Source organism: Globicephala melas, chromosome 3 (genome assembly GCF_963455315.2).
Source record: "Globicephala melas chromosome 3, mGloMel1.2, whole genome shotgun sequence".
Classification (NCBI taxonomy): Eukaryota; Metazoa; Chordata; class Mammalia; order Artiodactyla; family Delphinidae; genus Globicephala; species Globicephala melas.
This window is the reverse complement of record NC_083316.1, coordinates 100484392-100501995: the sequence shown is the minus strand read 5'-3', so window position 1 is coordinate 100501995 and position 17604 is coordinate 100484392. Positions and strand designations below refer to the sequence as shown.

The 17604-nt window shown below is 41.1% G+C and overlaps 1 protein-coding gene across 6 annotated transcripts in view; it reads right to left on the bottom strand.

The window, feature by feature from the left end:
* Positions 1-7226: 7226 nt before the first annotated feature.
* Positions 7227-17604, bottom strand: part of SNCAIP (synuclein alpha interacting protein) — a 150202-nt gene continuing 139824 nt past the window's right edge. For all 6 annotated transcript variants that reach the window (XM_060295453.1, XM_060295450.1, XM_030869795.2 and 3 more), the window contains one exon: positions 7227-7828. In XM_060295453.1, the coding sequence (XP_060151436.1) occupies positions 7744-7828 (85 nt within the window). In that variant the 3' untranslated portion in view covers positions 7227-7743. The remainder of the gene's footprint in view (positions 7829-17604) is intronic.

The window sequence follows — 17604 nt, the reverse complement described above, 5'->3', positions numbered from 1 at the left end:
TGGGTAGCCAATCACTGTGTCTGAGGGTATTTGTTTGCCTCTATTAAATGGGAAACTCACAGGGCACTTGCCTGGCCTCAGCCAGACCAAGAGTGAGTTCCCCCTCCTGTCAACAACATTGGCCCTGGAGCCCGTACCACACACACTGCTCCTCGTCTCGCACTTCACGTAAGTGTGTATGTGATCTCTCCCATCCTGGATAGACAGTGAGCAACTCAAGGTAACAGTTCTCTTACACTTTGAATCAGCATTGCCTTGCACACACGGTTGTTGTGGGTTTCAACATCAGTTAGATAGAATGAATGGACAGGATTGGAGAGGCAGGGGGTAAAGTGGGGAAAAGATAACAGGATCCTTTATATTTATTTCAGCCTACTTATTTCCAGAAGGTCTAGGGGTGGCTTATAATACAGATGGGCCACAACTATTGAAGAAGCATAAAGAAGTAAGAATAAAGAAAGGGGGTGAAGGTGAGAAAGACTGATATACAGCCAGCCCTCCGTATCCGCGGATCCTATCAACTGCAGCTCATGTATTCTGTTACCATCGTGGTTGAATGAATCTGCGAATGTGAAGCCCAAGGACACATAGAGGGCCAACTATGGGACTTTAGCATCTTTGGACTTTGGTATCCATGGCGGGTCCAGTAACCAATCCTACATGGATACCCACGAAAGAACGTACTAGAAAGAACTAAGCTAAAGATTGCTACTGAGATGGAATGCAAACTTTACTTTTGACCTTTTCCTAGCAGGCAAGACAAAAAGGAAAACACAAGTTATATGAGGTTCTTATTAGCTAATAAAAAGAAGCATGCCAGTTTTTCTATAGAAGCAGATTTTTTCCTAGCACTAACTCTAAGAAGAATTTATTTTATGGCTCCTAATAGAGCCATTGGCTTTTTAAACATATGATGGTTTCAATAAGAGTTTGATAAAAAAAATATATAGAAACTTTTTTCTTTACGGCTATTTCTTATATTGATTTTTGAGAAATTCCACAGTTCAGAGATGACATTTCTTTGGGGACTTAGGATGTAGTTCAGCCATCAGCAGTGAAATGAGGTTGATGGATTACATCTGGGTCCATAGCCTATGGAAGGACCCTGAGAAAGGTATGTTACAATAATAATGACCACAGGCTGCTACATTAAGTATCAATTTGACATTATTAGCAAACAAAGTTGTATTCCAATAGAGTATTACTTTGGTTGCATTTCTTTGAAGTTTGGCTAAATAGTTCTGCCGTGGCCACATGCATTTTGATTTGACACTGAACCTTTGTCATAATAGTCTAAATTCCATATTTGTACAATGATCTAAAATTGATTCCAGTAGCTCCCAAACTCATATTAAGGGAAACCACTCTGGGGGAATGTGAAAAGTGTTCTAAAAGTCCTCTGGTTTACAAATCAGTTTAAACACCTAACACAATTAAAGGTTTCTTTCGTACTCTGGGATTGTTCAAGGCTCGAGCATGCTAATATGCTGTCCTAGTTTGAGTTCCCTGGTAAGTGGACTCTGACCTGGAGATTAGTGTACAGGAAGTTTATTATAAATGGTTCCTGGGATCAACAGGGGAGGGGAGGGGAGGGAAACAGGATAAGGCAGAGGAAGAAGTTGGGCCAAGCCCACGGGGAGCTCTGGAGCTAGGATGGCTCTCTGGAGTTGTCTCCAGTTGCGTAAGGGACTGAGCGGGTCAACCCCCTACACTGACCAGTCGTTGGATACAGGCTGCCCTGGGAAGGGGCATGCTCTTAGGCAAGGCGCCTCTCTCCACCCAAGGGCAATTCTTGGGGAAGGCTAATTCTTGGAGAAGCCTCCGGGGCTAGTAGCACTGCCAGCAGCTGGGAGAGTGAGTCCTTCGTTTCTGAAGGTGGTACATCACAATGTGTTATGGGATTCTGTATGCACTGTTTACCAAACTAGCAAAACCTACTTTAATCGTAAAGCACAGCCAAACATCTAGAGCTACTGGTGGATGGAACACAATTTGTGAAATGTACCTTTATCCCAATGAACTATCGGATGTATACTACTTATTCTGTATGCTGAGTACATCAATTAGGTTTTATATTTGGCTACTCCTACCGGAAGCCGGGTATCAGTGACTTGGTCAATGAAAAGAACTTATTTTACTCACTTAGATAATATGCAGGACAGTCCAGGGCTTACACAGCAGCTGCTCATGGAACCAGGTGCCTTCTCTTTCCTTTTCTTCCCTTTTCAGCATGGGACTTTGTTCTCATGGCTGCAAGAGGCGCTGCTCTACCCCAGAGGGAAAAGTACAGGGGCAAAGACAAGTGCTAGGTAACCTTCTTCCTCCACAAAATTCTCTAAAGCACCACGTCATGATTTCAACTGACTTTTCATTGGCCAGAACTGAGGCACATGGGCATTCCTGATTTCAAGAGCATCTGGGAAAGTAGTTTTACCTGAGAACACTTAACTGACTTCTCTCAATTAGGAAGAAAGGGTATTGAGAAGGGAATAGCACTGCCTATCACAAATAATAGAATTTAACTCCTGCCTTCCTTGTTCCTAACCGGCTGAACAACTCCAAGAATGCATTCCACAGAAAGAAGAGATAAAATATATTTATAAAATACAAATATAAGTAAGACCACAACATCACGACAGATTGCTACACTTTCCAAATTTATTTTAACTCACACTTTCCACATTCCATCAAAAGCACTATGCTTTCATTAGCATAGATTTACAGTTGTATTTCCACCACTAGGGACAGCTGTGCACATGACAGGCATTCACTGTGTGTGTGTGTGTGTGTGTGTGTGTATGTCGTGTAAACAAAGGAACATATCTGGCATACAGTATAGCACTGTACTGTGTAATGAGGTCATAAAATACATCACGCATCTTGCTGGCATATTATGGGGAGCCCCTGCAGCAGTGGTTGGGGAGCGAGTTTTAGTCTTTGTTTCAGCGTGCTTTATCTTGGTTATTGCCATCGACTGATGGGTAGATTTCTGATGACTTGACTTCTGTAGATTTTAGGAAACTTGGGGCAATAACAATTGAAAAGCTAGCCCCATTATGATTAAACATAAAAGTGCAGTGACCCCATCCTTTATGGAAAAATTATTGTTCTGTCTTCTACCCCATCCAGAAAAGAAGCCTCACTTTCTATAATTATATGATTTATAAATTTCCTACATATGAAACTACAGTATTGATTTTCAGTTTATAGGCGCATTATACATAAGAGTATTATGCGACACTTCCCAAGAACACCTAGTAGTCTTTTCTCCATACCCTATCCCAGGTTTAGGGGGTACATCATTCTTCCCCTATCCTTGAGGAAGGGGGTTTTTCTGTCATGCTATCTTCTCAAATATTGTCTCAATAGATCACAGCATCACAAAACTAAAAATAGAGGCTACGGTAAATGCCAGAAGGAAGATTTTGCATTTCTAATACACTCCCAGCTGAGGTCAAGGCTGACAGTGCCCGAACACACTTTGAGGCACTGGTTTTAAAATCTGACTGCGCATTGGAGTCCAGGGGCAGTTTTTATAAATGCTTATGTTGGTTTTATCCAGAAAGTTGGATTTATTTGTTATGATGTTTGGCTTGGGCATCAGATTTGGAAAAGCTCCCCCAGGCGATTCTAATGTGCAGCAAAATTTGAGAACCACTGTTATAAACCAATTAGAAGACTTTTTTTTCCCATAAGTCCCTCCAAATACACAATTTGGTAGACTTCTCTCTCTTTGTATGCCCCTCTACCGTTGATACTGACTTCTGGGTCCCTTGTTTTCAAGGAGAGTGCCTAGCACAGGGCTTGATTCTTGGCGTGGATCAATCATGGGTTATTGACCACATCAGCTTATAGAACAATCAGTGTTCTATGGACATGCTTTGGCAAGAAGGGAGAGGTGATTTACTTTTCATTGAAAACATGGATCCAACACATTTCTACTTACTGCAGTTCCTTTGCCAGGTTTCTTCTAAGGCAGATCCATATAAAGGACTTAGCGATCTTGAGAATTGAGAGTAGAGAAGAGAGAAGAAAAGGGAGAGAAGATGACAGCAAACAGGAAGGAGAGAGAGCAAGGGAGGAAATGGAGAGAAAAAGAGGAAGAGGAAGGGGTGGAAGAAGATGAATGGGGAAGAAATGAGAAGAAAATGAGATGGATATAAGAATATTGAAAAAATTGCTGGTAGATATTCACTAACCACCATCTACGAGAGGTGGTTCTATTGAGATCAACAACAATGACTGTTGAGATCAACAAACTTATGGTCTCATTAGGAGACACAAATCAAGTGCTTGAAAAGTTATATAAAACTATGCAATAGTTAAAGAATAATATGTTACCAGAGATAACACAGGACACATAGATAGAGCAACAAATCAGAGTTATGGGCAATAGATAGCACGAAGTCCATTTTTATCTGGGGAAATGGTATCAACCCTGTTGTAATGAATTCCTTATTCTTACTTTGCTTTATCAACTTAACATTAAGCACATAGGAGGCTATTGAAGAAATAACATTTAACCCATTTTGTATCAAGGAGTCTTTCAGGGAATTATTGAAATATTTCTTTTATGGTCATTTCCTCCAGCCTGTACCTTTCAGTATGTGGCTTATGAATATACACTTTGAGGGAAAAAAAAAAAACCTTGTAAAAATTTGCTTCTTGAAGATACCTTTCAGACTCTCATCCACAGTCCCGACCCCACGATGTACATCTAGAACTTTCTTATCAGGGTTGAGGTCTTGATACTAATAATGGGAATTAAAACCATTCAAAGAGGTGAAGGTTTGGTATCTTGTTATCTTTTTTAAGAAACATTCTTAATTTGATGTGTTGAACTTTGGCAATACAAGTCCCTTTAGTGACATAAAAACAGCCAGACTTTAAAAGATGCTGACAGATGTTGTGATAGATTTTGTAGCGGAGCTGAGTTCCCTGCTCTGCTGCATGTAATTAGGCATGCAGATAGAGCTTCACTCGTTTTACTAGCCCGATGGGAGGGAGTGAGGGCCGGGACCCCAAAGCTGGGCTTACTAAAAGGAAACATACTCTTTCTGTAACATGTAAATGAGTCTTGATTTCTATAAAGAAGTAAGAGTTTGTGTTTTCATTTTTAAAATTCTGCCCCAAACTAAATTTGTGGGAAGGAAAACATCATTTCTATTAATTTCAAGCACATATAATTCATCCATGTCATAAGGAACTTGGATGGTAAAGTTGTACATGTGTGATTTAAGAACAAGCATTTTTTTTTTTTTTTTTTTTGTGGTACGCGGGCCTCTCACTGTTGTGGCCTCTCCCGTTGCGGAGCACAGGCTCCGGACGCGCAGGCTCAGCGGCCATGGCTCACGGGTGCAGCCGCTCCGCAGCATGTGGGATCTTCCTGGACTGGGGCTCGAACCTGTGTCCCCTGCATCGGCAGGCGGCCTCTCAACCACTGCGCCACAAGGGAAGCCCAGAACCAGCATTTTTAGTGTCCTAGCAACATCATTAAACATAGAATGCATTGTCATGTGGTCTGGCTCATCTGAATCCGCTCGACTTCCCTATTTTACCTTTTGAAAAAATTCTTTGTTCTTCTGTGCTTAGGACTGCGGTATCTAAAATGATAGTGTCAATAAACAAATTGCCAGAGTTTTCTGGGTCAAGGCAGCATCTCTTTCTTTCAAACTCTTCACATTTTCTTTGCTGTGTTTAACTGGGAACTCTGTGTCTGGCTCATAAAATCCCCGCAGAATGCCCAGTCCCCTTCAACTTTCAAGTTTAAAAACACAGCCTGTTGAAGAACAAAACTGGGGCCTCTGGGGGACAGAGAGAGCACTCTCTGGGCCTCCGTCCTTTGCAGACCCCATTGTAGGGCTAAGTCCCAAAGGCTGGCTCACATGTGACTCCCATGTAACTTCCTCTGCACCAAGCAGGAAACACAGGAATCCACATTTCACATATGCTTGCCATATATTCCCTAGTAGAATCTCAAACACTAGGACAGAGCAGTGAAATGTGAGGAGGCAATCAAAGAGGGCATAGGAAGCCAAGGGGCCACAATCAGAATAGGGCATCTCATTTGAGGAAAAGACAATGTGAGAAACGCAGAACCACACACGGCACCAGGCTCTGACGACAGGAACTCACAGGACCTGAACAAGGACAGAACAACGTGGCCGAAATTCATAGACATGTTACTCTATAAGTTGGAAGGAACCTACCTCCTAGATGTGTAGGTAAGCCAGCCTCCCCCTTTCCCAGATTTATCAAAGAGGCAGTGTCCCTTGCCTAAGACCAAAGAGTTGCCCAGGAGTAGAGCCAACACCACAACCCTCCCTTCCTGAGTGCTCGTCAATACCCTAAGGAGATAGTGTAGTGCAGGACAGATGGACAGTGTCGTGAGGATAACGAGAAAACTTGTACCGAAGCCAATTCTGCTATTGCTAGTGGTAGTACCTTGGACACAGGATTTACACTTTCTGAAGTTTAATTTTCTAATCTATACAATGGAAGTAATAATACCTACAAATAAGCATGGCTGGTACATAAAAGGCACTTTAATATTAGCTCCTTCGTCTATACGTCACTGCATCTCATCAAGCCTAAGTTTGTCAAATGATCCACCTATGCAAGATCGCCTCCTAATTCAGCACCTTGGCCTATTTGGTCCACCAGGATACAGAATGGCCCACGTTTGACTGCAGTAACATTGCTAGTAACTGTTAATAGCCTACACTGCTCCCTCCTACTGATAAGAATACATTCTACTTTCAAACTAAAATTTGACAGGCCTCTTACAGGCCATGGCAACCCTTTGAAAATAAAACTCTTGAAGTTGCAACAGAAATATATGTTTACATGATAGGACAAAACCATCTGGAACTTACTCTTACATGGATTCAAAGAGCTGCATCAACAATAGAGCTGTTATGAACTCAGGCTCCACACTGTCTCCTAAAGGAATTAGACAGGCCTCGTCATGTGTTAGAGGCAGAAAAAAGTGACCCAGGAAAGGGGCTAAATCCTTAGCTGTCATTAGTATTTTCTCATGTCAACACTGCGATCTGAGAAGACAGAAGGAACTGACTGACTTTATATACTTGTCTGATCCTCTAGCACTTAGTGGAAACGAGAATGTTTTATTTGACCCCTATGGGAAAGCAGCTCAACTGGGCAGTTTGTTCCTGAAATAAAATATCAGCCGTCAAAATACTCTTAAAGCCCCTTAGAAATTAGAACATCACAGATTTATTAGAAGGTAAGTGCCCCAAGCTTATAGGTGGCTGTTAACATTGTTTTATTTCCTTTATACAAAAAGTAGAAATGACAGAAAAAAACACTCTTAACAGAAAACAATAGCACTGACCTGGTCTCATTGAGAAGCTGAGCCCAAACTGCCCATGTTATGGGGAAAGGGAAGTTCAACCAACATCAGCAAACACCCATGCAGTTGATGAAATACAAAACGGTGACAGTGGCTTGGTGAATGTCCTGTGGGGAGGTTGAATCAATCTTAAAAAACATACATTTGCCCAACCATGCTTTTAAACAGCATCTCTTTAAAAACAAGTTATATATACAAATATCACTCAAAAATGTGTCTTATATACTCTAGTGCTATAAATTTAAGGCATCCCGATAGTCTATTCTTCTGCTGGTGAGGCACTGTTCTCGTGATTCTATTTCCACAGAGGACAGTCCAGACATTTCCAATGGTATCCAAAGGGCAGCAATGAGAGATAGTAAAAAAGTGATTTATAAGAAGAATTCTTTTGACTCTAGCTCAGCGACGTGCTTTATGCTGTAGAATTTCTTCATTTTTCTATTGATGTCATTATGCCTAAGCGGAAGAAAAACCATAGGCCAAAATTAGATAAAACTATGGTCAAGTTACAATACAACGCCACTAAACAGCTCACCAAAAATGGAAGTTATCCTCACACAAACCACACTCAAGAATACTTCATTCCAGTAATCAAGTTATTCTCTTTTCATATAAACCACTCTTTAAACAATAAATAGTAATAACATACTTATTAATAAGTATGTTTTTACTTAATAACATACTTTGTGGACACTTTTAAATTTGGCCCTGGAAGTAATTTCTCAATTATGCTGATTGGAAACCAGGCAAAATTCTACAGTCAAGTGAATTTTATCAGAGTCAAACAAAATAGGAAGCATAGTACTGCTGGTTGAGTGGAAACAAGAGATTTTTATATTTTATTCACTGGATTCACTGGTGACACCTTTTATTCTCCAGTAAGCTTGAGTGTTAGTCATTTAAAGGAAATGCTTTTTCTTTGGGTGTGTGATTACTGAGTAGTAGCATGTTGGATGACCACAGTAGGTAAATCTATGGGAAAAAGAAGAATCTAGGGAAAAATAATGCTGTTTTCCCCTCAATACTTGATACCTCATAAGCCTACGGAAAGAAGTACCAGCTCAAGCTTGGGAACAGTTTTAGTTTTGCTTTTTAAGTGAATTTCCCTCTGGGTAGAAGCATTCATTTTCATGAGATATTAGTCCCATTCTGAGTATAAAATCTTCCAGGGAGGAGTTATCTTCTGAGTTTGAGCTAGACTACATATTACTAAATTCCTTCTTGTTGCTATACCAGACAAAAACAAACTATTTCTGGGAATGGTACTCGCTCACGTGAAGACACATTTGGATGGAGAACCCCAAGTGGCTTGGGGTGTTTATGGCCTCAAAATCGTACTTGCTTACAAAGACCATGTAGTCTATTAATTCTTATTTTTATTTATTCATCTGAATAGAACTTCAGAGAGTTGTTCATGAGCAAGGAAGGGAAGAGGGTGGAAGAAAAACCTGGTTGGTTAAAAAATGTTTTAGGAACTTCCAATTAAGCACGATGGATTAAAAACATAGATTTATCATCTCTTTCTTACAAAACAACACTGAAATGAAAGTAAAGAAATAAAAAAGCATCAACCTAAATGAATAGAGGGAAATGAGAGAGGAGATGATAACACACAAAATGCCAATAATATTTCAGAAACAGAAGGATGGATCGATATGTGGAACTGACTTAGCAGAGCAGGCAGGAAAAGCAGAAATCTAAGCCTATAGTCAGGGAAGCCAGGAAACTGATGTGCACTGCATGACTCGGGAACTAGAAGTACCATGAATTTCTGAAAGTGACAGTGGGTGCTGTGTGAGTGCTGAAAATGGGAAGATTCTTTGAAACTTTTTGGAAGTAGCAGTTCATACCCCAGATTACCTTCCTGACCCAGTGCAGCCAGGTGACTGTCCCTTTCCCAATGAGAAGAAAGACTGGAGGTTACAGTTTGCAACGCATGGACCAGAGAGAGACTCTGATTTCAGCTAAAGGGGCTGGAAACCATGGGATTAAGTGAGAGTCCCTATAGAACACAATTATTAACACATCTCCTGCTAGTTTGACCTACAGATTCCTGGCAATCAGGTTAATAGGCCCTAGAAGGAGACTGGAGTTTCCTTATCTTGAGAAATCAACTGCCAAAAGAAAAGTCCTACAAATACTGACAATTAGTCAGTTTCCCAACAAAAGAGCCTAGTACTTAACCAGTCTGTGTGAAGAAACATCTACCAGTCAACAAGCCTCACCCATAAAGCCAGAGCTTCTAATTGAGCTTTAGTGTCTTGTTTCTAAATATGAATGAGTCAGGGATCACCAGACTTTTGAGGGAAGTGCTACTATGACAGACAAAAACCAAAATAAACAGAAACAGAATTCAAAGTGAATAGAGGTAATATAGGGAGGTGATGAGAACTTCAAAAAATTGTAACAAGAAGAAAAGAAAAACCAGGGAAAATGTTTGCAATTCATAACACAAAGGTCAGTTTTTATAATGTGTAATATATAAAGAGCTGCTACAAATCAACAAGAGACCAGACTCTCAATAAAAATGTAGAAAGGATTAAAAATAGTATGTTCAGGGCTTCCCTGGTGGCGCAGTGGTTGAGAATCTGCCTGCCAATGCAGGAGACACGGGTTCGAGCCCTGGTCTGGGAAGATCCCACATGCTGCGGAGCAACTAGAGCCCATGTGCCACAACTACTGAGCCTGCGCGTCTAGAGCCTGTGCTCTGCAACAAGAGAGGCTGCGATAGTGAGAGGCCCGCGCACCGCAATGAAGAGTGGCCCCTGCTCGCCACAACTAGAGAAAGCCCTCGCACAGAAATGAAGACCCAACACAGCCAAAAATAAATAAATTAATTCATTAATTAAAAAAAAATTAGTACATTCATACAATGAAATAATATGTAGCTACGTAAAAGAATAAAGAAGCTCTCTCTATACTAATACATAAAGACCTCCAATGTGTTAGGTGGAAAAAAGCAAGAAGACAGACTGTGTGTACAGTATGCCACCTTTATTGTAAAAAGGAAGAAAAGATAAAAATATACACTTGTATTTGATTGTAAAATTTAAATAAATTCTGCATATATAATGCCATGAAAAAGGAACAAAGAGAAAACCAACAAAGTCCTATTAGAAATTAACACTATAATAGCCGAAATAAAAAAATTAGAAAGGTTGGAAGGTAAAGTTCAGTAAATATTCTGGAAAGAACTTTTAGAGAAAGCCAAAGTATGGATAAGTACAGAAGAATGGTTAGAAAATAGTTAGAAAAGTAGAAAAAAATAGTTAGAAAAGGATTAGTCCAATGTGTTGAACATTAGAACAATAGTATTTCCAGAAAAGTGAACAGAGAAATTGGAGGGGATAAAATTTTCAAAGATATTGTACCAAACACTTCCCAGAATTGAAGTGTGTACGTTTCCAGATTTAAAAAGTGGGCTGAGTGCCCACATGCCAGGAATGAGAATGGAATCATGGCAAAATATCATGAAATCAAAACAGTGGGGATAAAGAGAAAATCGTAAAAGCTTTCAAGGGATTTGCAATTACAGAGGAATTGAGCTTCCTGACAGACACATTGAGGAAAATGAAATAATGTGTTCAAGATTCTAAGGGAAAATAGTTTCCTACCCAGAATTCTATACCCAGCCAAATATTCGTAATCCATATGAGGGCAAACCAAAGATATTTCAGCCAGGCAAGGCCTCAAAAATTTTAGGACCCCCTTCACCTCCATAGGATGGGAAGATATATTTACCAAAGTAAGAGAATAAACCAAAAAAAGAGGAAACAATAGATTCAGGAAATAGGGCTCTACACAAGAGAGAAGCAAAAGGAATTCCCAGAATGATGTATGTGGGAAACTGCAGATGACAGCTGTGTGGCGCTGCCAGACAGTCGCAGTACAGACTTGGGTAAGAGGAAAGATGGTGTCTCTGTGAACAGACTGAAACACGAGAGGTACCTGATTTGTCTGAATGCACCAAGAGAAGGGTTCTGTCTCCAGCAGAGTGTTTGGAAATAAACTGTAAACTTAAAAATCAAATTATTTCCAAGGAAACCATAAAGTTACATGAATAAGGAAATGTAACAATAGTATGCTGCATGGATCCACTGTGATTAATATTTAGATAGTCATAATAATAATAAACACCAAATACTAATTTATAACCCCCAAAAGTGATACAACTATATTGATGGTGGGAAGACGAAGCAGGTGTGTGTGTGTGTGTGTGTGTGTGTGTGTGTGTGTGTGTGTTGGAGTGGGGGGCAGAGTTGGTTGCCAAAACCGAGCTGGATAAATTTGGTTCATTGTTGAGAACATGGATTTTGGAACCAGACTGACTGAGTTGAAACCCCGGCTACATAATTTATTACCACTGTTACTGTGTAACTTTGGGCAAGATATATAATCTCTCTGTGCCTTGGTTTCCAATCTGCAAAATTTGGATAATAATAGTATCTACCATATTGTGTCATTCATTGTAAAGATTAAAACAGTCAATATGCATGAAGAACCTGGAATATTCTTTGGTACATGGTAAGTGCTTTATAAGTGGTAGCTATAATTTTAATCTTCTATAGTAGGATGCCAATAGACAGTAGAGATAATATCTAAAATTTAAAGTCTGTATGAGCATGTTATTTAGAAATACAGGGAACTGCCTGGTGGCACAGTGGTTAAGAATCTGCCTGCCAACGCAGGGGACACGGGTTTGAGCCCTGGTCCGGGAAGATCCCACGTGCCGCGGAGCAACTAAGCTCACGCGCCACAACTACTGAGCCTGTGCTCTAGAGCCTGTGAGCCACAACTACTGAGCCCTTGTGCCACAACTACTGAAGCCCGCGTGCCTAGAGCCCACGCTCCACAACGAGAGAAGCCACCTCAATGAGAAGCGCGTGCACTGTGATGAAGAGTAGCCCCCGCTCGTTGCAACTAGAGAAAGCCCACATGCAGCAACAAACACCCATCACAGCCAAAAATTAAAAAAAAAAAAAAAGAAAGAAAAGAAATAACAGAATACTAGAGAAAACACCTAAAGACAAGCAAGCGGTTGACTCAGGGGAGTAGGAATAGAGAACGGAGTAGGTTGGGCACAGGGACGGCCAAAATTAAACTAAAAATAAATAAAACTTAAAAAATCTTAGGTTGTAGTCTAAGAATATCATCATCATTTAGACATGGATGGAGTATTTCTACTTTAATATAAGGGGTGCTGTGCTCAAAAACACTAAGAACACTTTCTGCAGGACAAAACCCAGCATGATTAGAGTTGAGTCAATACCAAGTAAAATGTTAATTTGAGGCATTTATCTGAATAATATCAGGATGATTCAAGTCTCCCTGAACCCTTCAATTACTTAGTCCTGAATTACCAGTATTCAAAAAAAAAGAAAGAAAAAAGGCAAAAGTGTTTGGGTAATTCTGGCATGAATTATTCAGATAATTTGCTGCTCCTTGATTTCATTTTTGGATATGGAATCACATTCTCTGTGACCAAAATTGGAAAGAAGGCTTAAATTTAAATAACAGTTTTTCAAGTAATCTAACTTGCTGACTCATCTAGGCATGGATGCCATATTTCTACAGCCCAGGGTGACCAGATGGCAAGTTATTTTAGAGACTCTGCCTAAAACGGCCCACGGGTAGGCATTACATTTTCCAATGATAGACAAAACAGGTAGACTTACTTAGCTACTTTTGTGATCTCCTTCAGAGCTTCACTGAGAGCATATCTATAAATCCCATCTACTAAAAAAAATGAGATTCTGGTTCAAAGAATAAAAACATATACTTGAAATACCCAATATGAAACTCACTGTAGGAGGGTAGACTTGTAATCAAAAGGCCTAGATTTCTACAGAGCATACCATCCTTTCTGTGGGATGACAGGCTTGGTCCTTTTTAGTTTTCTTTTCCTTGTTTTTCCTCCTTTTCCTCTCTCTAGCTCTCCCTCTCTCTCCAAATATTCTGAAATCCTTACCATGTGCCAGGCACCAAGCTAAGACATTGGGGTACAGACTTGGATATGATGGTACCACCAAGGGTCACCGGTGTCAGGAAGTTATACCTTTCATCGAGTTGACCATGTTTTAACTGTATCCTCTCTTAGTTTTCTCTTGATCATGATCTTGCTGAATGAAGGGACATGCCTTATTTTGGCCCAGCAAAATGCATGGCTTATTGCTAAGGACATCACTGAGACAAGGGCACTGGCAATCCAGGGATCTGACATCCAGGAGGGTCATATAGCTGCACTGTCCTCGGCATGGGAAGGAAAACCCCAACTGGCTGTGGTTGAAGCAGAGATTCTCAGTGAAGGTACTGGAAGGCGTTTGAGTAAAGTCTCTACATGATACTTTTAAACCTCAATGACTTGCTGCTTCTTTAAAAGTCCAGCCTTAAGAAAGTTTATAGACAGGCCCAGCTCTTTTAATGTGCAGACACTCTAGTGGTGGCAGACATGTGGTGCAAATATGACATGGGTTCTATATTCATCCCCTTTGGAATTGCACAATTCAAAACCAGACTGGGGAGGGCGAGGAAAGGAAGCTGGAGGTGGAAGAAGGGAGTTGTTTGTTCATAACTTTTGGGACTACACTTAAACCAGGATTAGCATGCTGAAAGAATGTATTTCTAGTGGGATAATTTTGGTTTCCAAGGCAGATCTCCCCCCGTACCCTCCTACCTATAGCTCATGGGTGTTCTACATGTTTATTTCTTGCCTTCCAAGGGCAGTGCTTTAAGATAGAACATGGGGTCTTAGTTGCAATAGCTTTTTCTATGTCTCAACTCATTAAATTTTGATCCTAAACCTTGTTCTACTGTCTTCCTGTGATGGAACACCCTTTCTCCTTTTCCCAGAGGGTATAAGGACCTTATGAATAGAAACTCCATTTGTGAGTCATGCTCTCATGAATCCTGCAAACTCTGGCAGCTTTTATAAAGTTTGCTAAGCTGTGCCCAGACACTGGAGATATCTGAGTATTTTAACAATCCCCCAGAACATGGGCATTTTCCTCCACACACAAGATCCTCCTATGCAACAGCCGAGGACAATGCAAAATTGGGATCATTTCAAAGGAGAAGCTGTCACTTAATGAACGTAATCTGGAGAAATGGTTCAAGATTCGGATCTCCTTCCCCCACGTCATAGGGACAACGCTTCCATCTGAAATAAGGGTTTTCTCTCTGAAATGAATGTGAACCCTAGGGAGGCAGAGGTGGGGTGGGCGGGACAAGAGTGGGCAGGAGAAACAGAGAACACCGGGGAAACATGGGGAGGGGTGCGGGGGAAGGAGACCAGACAGGCTCTAGGGGTTTTTGGAGCAGAGGTGGTCACCCCAGGTACACCATGGTACTCCTCCTGACTCATTGGCTCTGGACCCCAGAGCTAGTATATTAGACACGAAAACACAGAAAAACATACTTTAGATCAGAGATTAGAACTTGAAAGTACAGTTTTGGGGCAGAAACTCTAACGTCTATAGCGTTACTCAGTGCCCTTTTAGTACTAGCATTCTAACAAACTTCTCTGAACTGTTACATTGGTAAGATTCAGTCTGCTCCAGGGGATTCACTCTAGAACTATGCAATCAACATACTCTCAGCTAGCTTGGTAACATACCTATGACTAGGTAATTATATAATTATCCCTTCAAGATCCTTAAAAAGCCTATGAAAATACTTTAAGATCAAAAATTTAAGATTGAAATGTGGTTATTTGATTATATCCAGAGAAATTATGGCAAAGATGCCTTTGTTTACCAGGGATTCCTTTTTGTGCTGACTGCATTTTCCATCATGATTCTGGAAATGCTGTTCGGTGGGGCTGAGGGTATGCTTGACTTGGGACAGGTTTCAGCCAGGGCCTCACCTCTACCTTCCCAATGTCTTCCATGTCTTTGCTCATTTTTCTGTTTAGTAATATGTACTGACAATAAGGACAGAAATGTGTGTGTGTGTGTGCGCGCGCGCGCGCACGCGTACACGCGTGCGTGCGCGCTGGTGGTAGGGGTACCCTGAACTCTGACCTCCTATTGGGCACAGCAGATGACCACTGACATACCCTCACATCAACTCAGGCCAAACCTACCACTCTCTTTGAAGTGGCTGTTGAACAATCTTGACATCTATGTAAAATATGGGCTACTAGCTCTTGGGTCCGGATGTATAATTCCCAGTGTGGCTAATTCCTTGGCAGTAGAACCCACACTAATGGTGTTTATTGCTTAATGTCTTTTTAAGGAGTCTACTCTCATGTTGGTGCTAGGATTAGGGGTTTCCTGATGCTAACCCCTCAGGCTACAGTGCCTCTGTGGTCAAAGGGGATGTGACCAGTGGTGGCCAGGGGTTAATGCCCTCTGCCTATCAGTAACTGGAATCGACGCTCACTTCAAGTGTTACAGATCTTGGATAGACTTAAGCTCTGGGAAATGAATGTCTTACTGGCATTTTAAAATAAGTAACTGCAAACATTCCCTTGGAGTTGTAAAAATTCAAGACCAACTTGTCCTTTATAAGGAAAAGTAAAGATAAATCTGCTTGTTATAAACAAAGTCATCCTCCACAGTTGAAACACACTGGAACAGCTATTCGGAGTAATAGAGTTGAATCTAATTTTAAAGGGCAATGAAAAGAAATTTAGATTCTTTGCTATCAAGCTGTGACCAATTTTGAAAAATAAATAGCAAACAGAACCCCCTCACAGAGCTGACATTCTTTAAAGTGTTGTATTTATTGTCCCTATTTTTCCTTTACTAGGGGAAAAAAAAAATCTTAGGAACTAAAATGTGATTCCAGTATAGGCCTGGAACAAGGGTCCACTGCCCGACTCTTTCTCCCAGGGCTATACTGAGAGGGCCACCAGCAGCATAATGCTTAGAGCCAACTCCAACCCAATGACTGCCATTGCTTTCCAAAGTTATATGATCCCAGGCAGTCCCTGCTCCCAAGAGGAACCATGTGGCCTTCAAGCAAATTCTTGGGCCAAGATTTAAAGACACCACTGACAGATGGACACTTGGGTTCCTTTCTTTCTTGCATCTTTCTGGGGGATGCCCTTTCTATGGGTCCCACAGGCAAAATGAAGCAGGCACCAGAATCACTTAGGTATTTTTCATGTCTACGCTCCCATGCTAGTTCATCTCTCTGAGGAATCTTTATCTCAGCTAGATACATCTACCCTTGCTTTATCTAAGGAACAGACTGGGCTGGTTCTCCCTGCCTCTGTGTGATGATGAATCAGAGAAACCTTCCCCCATATGCCATGGACAAACTAGTGGGTTTTCACTTTCCACAGAACACATGCCAAACGACAGCCATGATAAGGGATAAGTTAATTTATAAGGTAGGGAGGGGAAGGGGTCTGGATGTTTATTTAACTACATTGAATATTATAATTTTGGGGTTTCTGTTTATCACTGAAGGAAAACTCTGTTAATACATAAAGCCAGTGAATCTGACAGGTTCAAAACTGAGCCTTCAGAAGGACTGTTCCTTAAACTGAGTAGGAAAGTGTTAACCCGGTTGTGGGATGTCTGAGTAACCTCATAACCTCCTTTTGTGTTCTGATTTTTGCAATCCTATTATAGTAGACTGTCAGCTTTGTTCTCTTACTTGTAAGAAGACAGGATGAAATATATCTGGCAGGAGAATCTACTGGGATACTAATTGTCTTGTTTCCAGGTGCTGTAGGAACCTGGAAGAAATGAGAGGTTTTCTCCTTCCCGCTCCCAAGGAGTTTGCCAAGCCTTTGTGCTTCCTTGCCTCAGGGTATTTTTGGTGACTTAAGGACAAAAGCAGAATTTTCCAGGCACCAGAAGACAGAACCTAAGATGGGGACGCAGAGGGGTGGGGAAGATAGGTTGGAAGAAACAGAAGTGGACCAATACCAGCGTCTGGGAAGGCAAAGGGTATTTTTTTCTATCTCCTTCCCACCCCAGGCACTGGGCTTTTAGCACTGGCCAAGCTGCCCTGCCCCAGTGTGGCCAGAAACAGCCCAGACTTAGGCAGCATGTTGAGCCTGACCCAAGCGGAATGCTGGTGACCAGTAAATACTGAAGCTCCAAGGTGCTTCCTTCAACTCATGGAATGAATGAGACCCCTAGGGGAACCCCCTAAAATGACTGAGATTTACTTTTCCTCTAGCCTGAATGGAGACCTGGAGCAGAGTAAACGTGATTTAGAGGCGAAAAAAAAGGAAAGCGACGTTTCTTACACCTTAGAATTCTGAACTAACGTTTACA